Below are 9,937 nucleotides of genomic sequence, written 5' to 3'. Positions count from 1 at the left end.
TTTAGCAAATAACCAAAGTGATATAACATTTGAACCGGTTAAGGGTGAAACAGATAAAATACTCCTTTTAAACCTAAAAAAAAAGCTTCAAAACATTCTTAGTATTAGTATTATTCTATTAACTTAATTATAAAATTATGTTTAAGAAAAAAGTTTCCAATTTTTTTAATACTAATTTACCTCTATTAAATTAAATATAAAATTATGTTTAAGAAAAAAAATGCTTCAAATTTGTTTTAGTATTAATATATCATTATTAAATTAATTATAACTTTATATTTGAAAATAAAATTTAATTAAATTATTATTCGTCTGTCAATTTTTATTGATATTAAAATGATATTTAATAAATTAGAACATGTTTTTAATAAATTATAGTTTTATTTTAAGAAAAAGGAATATTAGTTATCTTTATTTTATCATAATCAATTTTGATTTCTATTTTCTTTCCGTGTGTATCAATAATTTTATGGTTTAATCATTCACTACGTCTCTATTTTCGCATGGAATCTCAATTTCGTCCCTTTCTTTCTGAAAATATCAATTGGGTCCCAATTTTATGAAAATTGCAACAAATCGATCCTTTCCGTTAAATACTGTCAAACGGCGTTACGGTGTGTTTGACGTGGCACGCTACGTTGGAGGTGTTATCTGACGTGGTTGGTTGTTGACCCTAATCCACCACATCCTCCCCGACATTCATAAGTCAATTGGTGTAAGAGCCTCGGCTCCAGCCACAATCTCCAGCAACTCCCCTGTGATCTTCGCCTGCCGCTCCCGGTTGTATTCAACCGAAAGTCTTTTACTCAATTCAACAGCGTTATCGGTGGCAGAAGCCATGGCCCCCATCCTTGCAGCAAGCTCACTAGCTACAGACTCCTGCAACGCCCTCAAAATCTGACTATTCAAATAAAGAGGTAACATGGCATCAAGAATGAGAACAGGATCCTGTTCAAACTCCATAAGAGGGGAAAACACCTCACCCTCTTTCCTCAACCTCACAACATCCCTCTCCACAGCCAGCTTCCCCTCCTTAGAACTCAACCTAAAAACATCATCTTTCACATCATAAACCTCCCCCAGATTGAGTTTCTTCAGCTCCTCGATTCGGGTGACGGCTTTTTTTATTACCCATTTGTTGAAACCGCCGCAGAGGCCGCGGTCGCCGGTGAAAACGACAAGGGCGACGGTCTTGACGGGTCTGGCATCAGTGACGGGGGTGGAAACGTCGTCGCTTTTTAGGCGCTGGGTGATGTCGTTCAGCATTTCTGCGAGGTTTGAGGCGAAGGGGCGGCCGTTGACGACGGCCTCCTGAGCGCGACGGACCCTAGCGGCGGCAACGAGCTTCATAGCTTCGGTGATCTTTTGCGTGGTCTGGACAGTGTGGATTCGTTGGCGGAGCTCGCGGATGCCGCAGCGAACCGGAGGGAGGGTGGGGCGAACAGGAGAGAAGTTGGATTTTGAGGGGAAAAACATGGAATAGGAAAATTGCATTTTTCTGTTTGTTTCAGAGGGGTGGGGGCGGTGAGCTGGTAGGGGAGGGAGGAGGAGTGGAGGAGGGGAGGAAGTCGGGGAGGATGTGGTGGATTAGGGTCAACAACGTGCCACGTCAGATAACACGTCCAACGCAGCGTGCCACGTCAAACACACCGTAACGCCGTTTGACAGTATTTAACGGAAAGGATCGATTTGTTGCAATTTTCATAAAATTGGGACCCAATTGATATTTTCAGAAAGAAATGGACGAAATTGAGATTCCATGCGAAAATAGGGACTTAGTGAATGATTAAACCTAATTTTATTCTTATTTTTGGTTACTATGTTTTTCTTTCTATATTTTTGTGTTGATGATGTTTTTATTTTACTTTGTTAAATTTATATTATGATTAGAATTATGTTTCTTTTGTTTAATTTATTTTTGGGTATTTTTTAATTTATGGATTTTTAAAGTTTTTGTTTATATATTTTGATGGAGAACTGAATTTTTGTTTAAATTGAATTGTATAACTATTAACTAGGTTATGAGTTGAAATTTCTAATTAAATAAAGAACAAATATGAGTTGAAATTAAAGAATAATATTAACATTAAAAAAATTAATTACGACAAAGTAAATAATACAAACAATAAAGGTTACTTAATTGCATATTTATCCTTGACATTCAATATTAATGAAGATGTCCAACTTGAAAAATATAATATTGGGTACTAAAAGAATTAAAAAGATAGAACATTTGAAACTTTAAATAATTTTTTTTTAATTTTAAAAATTTAAGAATGTAATTTAAACTAACGTATCATAATATTAATAATTATAAATAATACGTTAAAGAAATAATTCTGATATATATTAATGCATAAATTAATATTAACAAAATTACATTGATTTTATTCTTAAAATTATAAACAAATTGCATATATATTTTTTGGTTAAATATGTTTTTAGTCCCTAAACTATTGGTCGTTTCTGGTTTTCGTCCCTCTTTCAAAGTATGGTACAATTTGGTCTTCATTCTTTTCGAAACGTTCGTTTTAGTCCTCGAAAATTATACATTGTTTAAAAATTTAGTCCTCATTTAACAACAAATGAGGACTAAAACCAAAATTCCGAGGACTAAAACGAACGTTTCGAAAAGAATGAGGACCAAATTGTACCTTACTTTGAAAGAGGGACGAAAACCAGAAACGGCTAATAGTTTAGGGACTAAAAATATATTTAACCCTATTTTTTTTTATATTAATACCTTGATTCAAATATTTAAAAAAAGCCACTTGGAGAATAAAGACATAATTTTTAATACATTAAATATCATTATTCATAAATAGGTTTTTAAACACACTCCTAAGTAAGAAGATAAAATTTCAGAAATCTTTACTGAAATACTAGAAAAAAGCTTCTATAACAAATAAATAAATCAGACTCCATCTTTACTTATACACTGAAAGTCATAGCAGGCCAACCAAAAGTGTATTCTACCTGGACAATTTCTATTCCTAGCAATTCCACTCTTTGAAGATAAAACTTGCTTCATGACATTAACCCTTAACGTATTATATATTATATTATATACATACACATGTTTGCTTGGTTTTATTGTGAATTCACTGTATGAGATTTCTGAATAAATTTTACTGATGGTCTTTTTGCAGTAGAGCTGTCTGTCGCATACGACTAAAGCGTGATTATATAATAAAGGCTTCGGTAAAAGAATATGGCTATAGAAGGAATGAGAGGGTGTTCAGTGGTCCATGCAAATTCACTAATCTATTTCTCTTTGAACATATAAAAAATCACAGTTAGCTATGTAAATCATTTTATCCCATTTGTTTAAACTCACCATATTAATCATGTCAGAATAAACAGATGCATTCAAGTTGGTAAAATTATTACAAGTACAATGGAGCACTTAGTTAGGTGCTTAGATTTGCAGTGAAAAAGTACCACTAATAACGTGAATCTTCATAAAAGAAAAAAAGTACAAAAAGCAGAGCCAACAATCGTGCGTTATCATGGAACTTTCCACAAAGCTTGTTTAAGTCAAGTACAAACTAGCGGAGCACAACAAATGTGCCTCGACAAGGATGTTACAAAACAAAATGTCATATTATTACATTGCCAAATCAGCACCGTTTGAACCCTTTATCAGATTCTTTCACTATTCACAAGTCATGGATCTGAAGCCTCCCTCTGGTATAAATGAGTTGTGTTACCTCTGCATTGAAAACCAAGACAATAAGAGTTCTCCAAAGTTCATTGTCTTCACAGTGATTATTGCAGTCATTGTTATCCAAAACAACACCACAGTGATGGCAGGTAATAGGCAGAAGAAGTCTTCTTCCACTTTCTTCTCTATTTTCAACGTCTTCTCATCTAGGAAGTCCAGAGGAGGCTACTGTGATGCTCCTGATTCCAGCCGCAGGGTGTGGCCTAGTGATTATGATAAAGGTAACTGGGGTGTTGCTGAGCCAAATATTGACATGAAAGCCGAAGCTTTCATTGCCAAGTACAAGAAACGTGTTTCAGAATCTGCACTCTATCAACTTGACCCTGCTGCTGATAATGCATAATTTCAAACCATATGTATATTTCTTTAATGCTCTAGATTGTAGTTTATAGATTAATATTGCTTTGAACTGATTTAATATATGTTAATAAATAACAACGATGTATGATTAAATTATTCTATTCAGCTACTGGTTTAGTTGTTCATATTGATTTCCCAAGATATATTTTTCCTTGCTATTATATGCTTTCACTCTGGTTAATAGCCATAAGCTCTTTCACAAGGTTAATTACAGTTAATATAACCCTTTGATGAAGAGTGATAAGCCACGAATGTATTAGAGAAGTTTATTCTTAATTATTTCTCTGAAACATTACAGTTTGAACATTAAACAGGTACATGATCAGTTTTAGTATGGCTTCACTTGTTTAATTCATTATATGAGGAGTAATTAGAATGAGTTGGTTATAGTTGGAAATACTAATGAGTGAGTTATACTATTCAACAGGGGAAACCAAATTCATATTGTATTCCTTGGCCCTAAAACCATGAATGGCATAATTCATCTGAAGTTTTCTTGTATTTGCAAGTACTTGGAAGTTGATATTTACGCATCTATCACATAAAAATATCTCTCTCAAACTCTTGATTTTACTTTTGGAGTACAATTAAAAGATGTTTTCCTTTAGAAAAATTATGGTTTGAGACTCACCCAAAACTATTACATGACACCTATTTCAATAATATAATAACACATATTGGTGTTTTAATTTTAAAAAATAAAAGAAATCTAATTAGAATATGTATTTTTTCAAGTTATGAAGTATAAGTTTTTATTTACTTTAGGAATGTAAAAGATATCATCCCCTCTGATTTAAATATGTTTAAAATTTATAATAAATTATCTTTTCTCATCGAGATTTAAAATAATTTTATTTCATTTTAATATTTTTAAATATTGAAATCTGTGTGTGCAAATTAGGAATGACGATGTAAAGTATACCATGCGAGATGAATTATGCGGGCTGATTGATCTTTCGTTATAAAAAATGTTACAAAAACATTTAAATTGGATACATTATGATAGATACTAGAAATAAGGAAGCACACAATAGCTGAATAGTCACTTTATTATCAAAGAAAAACAGAGTGCATATCCCAGAAAGAGAATACAGATCTGTAACAGCACAAAAAAGGTATTTCTAGACAGTTAGAGAGTGTCTAGTCTCTCCCGATTTCCAGCCAATTCCAGCCCCCCCTTCTCCCCACTCTCTTTCCACTCCTTATACCCCAAACAACATAATCACTCATTTCCTACTGTGCCAGCTCAGCAGTTTGTTATATAGAAAGATTCTTCTCATTCTCTCTCTGACCATTTTGATCCCCTACTTTGCCCTTCCTTCTTTGTCTAACATACACCTTAGATATTTTGGGTTTGGGCCTAACTATTTCCGGGTTCCTATCAACACTCCCCTCCACAAGATGCACCTTGTCCTCAAGGTGGAAATCAGGAAAATGCTCCTTGATTATAGATAAAGCTTCCCACGAATTTTCAAAATCTGGTAAATCTTTCCACCTAATAAGAATTTCGAGATCCCCTTGTTGATTCCTTCTAACAGCAAGTGCTTCTGCTGGTTGAACCTTCAATTCCCAATCATCTGCTAAAAATAAGGGTAATGGTTGGCTAGTAATTGTTGCAGCAATGGATTTCTTAAGTGCAGAAACATGGAAAACTGGATGCACTTTGCTTCCTGAAGGTAGTTGTAGTTTATAGGCAGCAGGACTAAACTTCTCCACAATTTCATAAGGCCCATAATATCTCGGACTTAACTTTTGATTGACCTTTTTAGCCAAGCTTTTTAACTTATAAGGCTGTATCTTCAAATATACTACATCTCCAACTTCAAATTCCACCTCCCGTCGATGCTTGTTGGCTTGCTTGCACATTCTGTTTTGGGCCTGGACAAGATGCTCTTTTAACTCATCCAACATATGATTCCTATCTGCCATCAGCCTATTGACCTCCTCCACGGAAGACTGTGTCATATCTCCTCTAATTAATACTGGAGGTTCTCTCCCATATAAAGCCTTAAAGGGAGTCATTTTGGTAGATGAGTTATAGTTAGTGTTGTACCAAAACTCTGCCCAGCTAATCCATTTAGGCCACTGTTTAGGCTTAGTCCCAGTGAGACACCGAAGGTAAGTCTCCAAACAGCGATTCACCACTTCAGTTTGCCCGTCCGTTTGAGGGTGATAGGCAGAACTGAATTTCAGCTTAGTGCCAGCCATTTTAAATAGTTCTGTCCAAAAATGACTGATAAAAACTCTATCTCGGTCAGACACAATTGAGGAGGGAAACCCATGCAACCTAACAATATCTTTGATGAAAATTTCAGCAATGTCCTTAGCAGTGTAAGGATGGGCAATAGCTATGAAATGCGCATATTTTGTTAACCTGTCCACGACCACAAAAATGGTGTCAACCCCTTGGGTTTTAGGCAATCCTCCTATAAAATCCATCGAAATGTCAGACCAAGTGTGAGTAGGTATTGGCAAAGGTTGTAACAGCCCACCTGGGTTCAAGGCTTGATACTTATTTTGTTGACAAACTGCACAACTCAACACATACTGTTGTATTTCTTTCTTCATACCTTCCCAAAATATTAATCCCGAAATTCTCTTATATGTTCTGAAAAATCCAGAATGCCCACCCAACGCTGAATCATGAAATTCCTTGAGTATTAGAGGAATTTTAGAAGAATTCTTTGGTAGTACCATTCGTCCTTTGTAATATAATCTTCCTTTTATTAATTGAAACCCCGGATGTGCATCCTGTTGTTTCAATAAATCCTGGATGATCCCCCTTAATCGAGCATTAGCTTGAATTTCATCTTCCAACCCCTCCCATTCATTGAATTGTACCGTGGAAAGTGCAGAATATTGTAGCTTCCTAGAAAGGGCATCTGCTGCCCTATTTTCACAACCAGGTTTGTACCTTATTTCAAAGTCAAAACCCATTAATTTTGAAATCCACTTTTGCTGCTCCTCCCCCATAATCCTCTGGTCAGCCAAAAATCTCAGACTTTTCTGATCCGTGTGCACCACAAAATGGCTACCCATCAAGTAATGCCTCCATTTCTGAACAGCCAACACTATAGCCATTAATTCTCTCTCATAAACAGACTTACGTTGAGCTCTATCAGACAATGATTGACTCATGTAAGCTATGGGTCTGCCTTCCTGCATAAGCACTGCTCCTACTCCCTTTCCAGAAGCATCTGTCTCTATTACAAAAGGTTTCTCAAAATCTGGAACACCTAAGACAGGTAAAGTGGTCATTGAATCCTTGAGCTGTTCGAAAGCTTGTTGAGCATCATTTCCCCACTTGAAATTGTCCTTCTTGAGCGACTGTGTGAGTGGCCAAGCAATCTTGCCATAATTTTTAACAAAACGCCTATAATATCCCGTGAGCCCTAAAAATCCTCTCAACCCTTTTAAATCCTTCGGAACTGGCCAATTTATCATTTCATTCACCTTGTCTGGGTCTGCGGAAACTCCTTTTCCCGAAATCAAATGTCCCAAATATCTCAACTGTTGCTGCCCAAAATTACATTTCTTAGAATTTGCAAATAAATTATTTTCCCGCAACAATTGGAGCACCAATTTGAGGTGTTTTTTATGGCTTCCCTCATCCGGACTATAGATTAGAATGTCATCGAAGAATACCAACACAAACTTCCTTAGATATGGTTTTAAGACCCTGTTCATAAGAGCTTGAAAGGTAGAAGGAGCATTTGTTAACCCAAATGGCATGACCAAGAATTCATAGTGCCCTTCATGTGTCCTAAAAGCTGTCTTAGGAATGTCTTCTTCCCTCATTCGAATCTGGTGGTAACCAGATTTTAAGTCCAGTTTGGAAAATAGTACAGCCGATCCTACTTCATCCAATAATTCATCAATTACAGGGATAGGAAATTTATCAGGTATTGTCAACTTATTAAGTGCTCTATAATCCACGCAAAATCTCCAACCACCATCTTTTTTTCTTACAAGAATAACAGGACTAGAGTAAGGGCTAGTACTAGTCCTAATAATCCCTGCATGCATCATCTCACCTACTATCTTTTCAATCTCATTCTTCTGATAATAGGGATATCTATAAGGTCTGATATTTGGTATTTGAGCACCTTCTTTTAGATTGATTGCATGATCATGCTCTCTCCTTGGCGCAAACAAATGTGGGTCTTGAAAAATGTCCTTGTACTCCTCTAGGACAGCCTTCATCTCATCAGATAATATTTGTTGATTTTCCTTTGTATCCTCCAACTGCTGATATGCAATATAGTAGCCCACTCCTTCATCTTGTAAGGCTTTAATCATGCTCTTCCAGGATGCTTGCGCCTTGCTTAGGGAAGGGTCTCCCTTTAACACCTTCTTGCCTCCTTCATCTCCCCATTTAATGATCATGTTTCGAAAATTAGCTTCAATGTCACCAAGATCCGCCAACCAGTCCATACCTAATACCACCTCCGTTCCACCCAAATTAAACAGAAAAAAATCTTGTTTAATTTTGACTCCCTGCACCTCAAGATCAACTCCTCTACACAGTCCTCTACCCTTCACCTTTTCACCTGTTCCTACCTCCACAGTATAAGTAGGGGTATTCTCCACTGGAATATCCAACTCATCTACTAATTTTCTAGAAAGGAAGCTGTTGGTTGCTCCACAATCCACCAATATCAGCACTCGTCTTTGGCCAATAGTTCCCCAAATCTTAAAAGATTTGTGAGAGGTCAGCCCCACTTTACTTTTCAAAGACAATTGAAGGGTCTTGTGCTCCAACTCTGCTTTTTCTTCCCCTTCCTCCTCCTCATCCTCCGATTCTTCCTCTCCACGTTCTTCCATCAAAACCAACTGATAATGCTTCAGCTTGCATTCATGTTCAGGTCCCCATTTCTCCCCACATTTAAAACACAGCCCCTTTTTACTCCGTTCTTGCAACTCAGCTTGCGAAAGCCTTCTGCCCATAGTGATTTGTTTTTCTCCACTGGGCCCATTTTGTGGTTTGGGCTCCGTTGTACCCGCACTTCCAAAATTGGGCTTCTTAGCATTCAATTTATTCTTCATAAAATCTACTGTTGCATTATACGATCTACCCATCTTAGTCACCATTGGAGAAATCTCCTTCTCACCCATGCTTACTTTCTCACCCGAGCCTAACACCCTTTTCTTCAAAGCCCAATTCTTCTCTTCCAACAATAAGGCCCGATCCATGAGTTCTGATAACGATTCTATGTTGTACAGCTTCAGTTCGGCTTGCAATTCGACATGGAGTCCGTTTAGAAAAATTCCTTTTAACATCACCCGGTCCGCTTTCTTCAATGGAGCTGAAATCATCTCAAATTTTTCCCTATACTCCATTACTGTCCCAGTTTGCTTAATGCTCAACAATGGCCCAAAAGGATTCTGCACTAAGTCCGATTGAAATCTCCGAATCACTGCCTCCTTGAACTGGACCCAGCTTGGTGAAGGTGTTTGTTCCTCCCACCAATGGTACCAATTCAATGCCCGGTCCTCTAATGCTACTAACACCGCACCCATCTTTTCAGAGTCATCCATATCGTTCACCTTGAAGTAGCGTTCAACTCTGGTAATCCATCCATAAGCATCATCACCAGCAAATATAGGAACCTCCAATTTTCGCCCTCTGTAATCCCCTTTCGGTGGTCGACTCTCTCTCCGCGAATCGCGAGTTCTAGAATAGGGTTCAGAAACTCGTGATGAAATAGCTCGACTACCTTGACTCTCCCCCTCCGCGTGACGTCTCGGAGAACGTCGTTGTCGTGATCGACCCCTTGTGTCTCCGCGATTTTTCTCCTTCAATAGCTGTTTGATTTCGTCCATTTGAATTTGACTCTCATGCTTCCATTCAAG

At 37.1% G+C, this 9,937-nt stretch overlaps 2 protein-coding genes across 2 annotated transcripts; one reads left to right on the top strand and one right to left on the bottom strand.

The window, feature by feature from the left end:
* Positions 1-676: 676 nt before the first annotated feature.
* On the bottom strand, positions 677-1,902 carry LOC124845595 (ATP synthase gamma chain, chloroplastic-like). The gene has a single exon (XM_047322713.2). It carries the CDS (start codon positions 1,492-1,494, stop codon positions 700-702), a length of 795 nt encoding a protein of 264 aa, XP_047178669.1. The 5' UTR covers positions 1,495-1,902; the 3' UTR covers positions 677-699.
* Positions 1,903-3,581: 1,679 nt separating this feature from the next.
* On the top strand, positions 3,582-4,194 carry LOC148194482 (uncharacterized). The gene has a single exon (XM_088095818.1). It carries the CDS (start codon positions 3,582-3,584, stop codon positions 4,065-4,067), a length of 486 nt encoding a protein of 161 aa, XP_087951944.1. The 3' UTR covers positions 4,068-4,194.
* The last annotated feature ends 5,743 nt before the right edge of the window (positions 4,195-9,937 follow it).

Source organism: Vigna umbellata, chromosome 8 (genome assembly GCF_029865625.1).
Source record: "Vigna umbellata cultivar VRB3 chromosome 8, Vumbellata_1.0, whole genome shotgun sequence".
In the NCBI taxonomy this organism is placed as follows: Eukaryota; Viridiplantae; Streptophyta; class Magnoliopsida; order Fabales; family Fabaceae; genus Vigna; species Vigna umbellata.
This window is presented reverse-complemented; position numbering and strand designations above follow the sequence as displayed.

What these genes read in the sequence shown, in the direction of transcription:
- LOC124845595 (XM_047322713.2), bottom strand. Translation starts at nt 1,494, where the DNA reads ATGCAATTTTCCTATTCCATGTTTTTCCCCTCAAAATCCAACTTCTCT.
- LOC148194482 (XM_088095818.1), top strand. Translation starts at nt 3,582, where the DNA reads ATGTTACAAAACAAAATGTCATATTATTACATTGCCAAATCAGCACCG.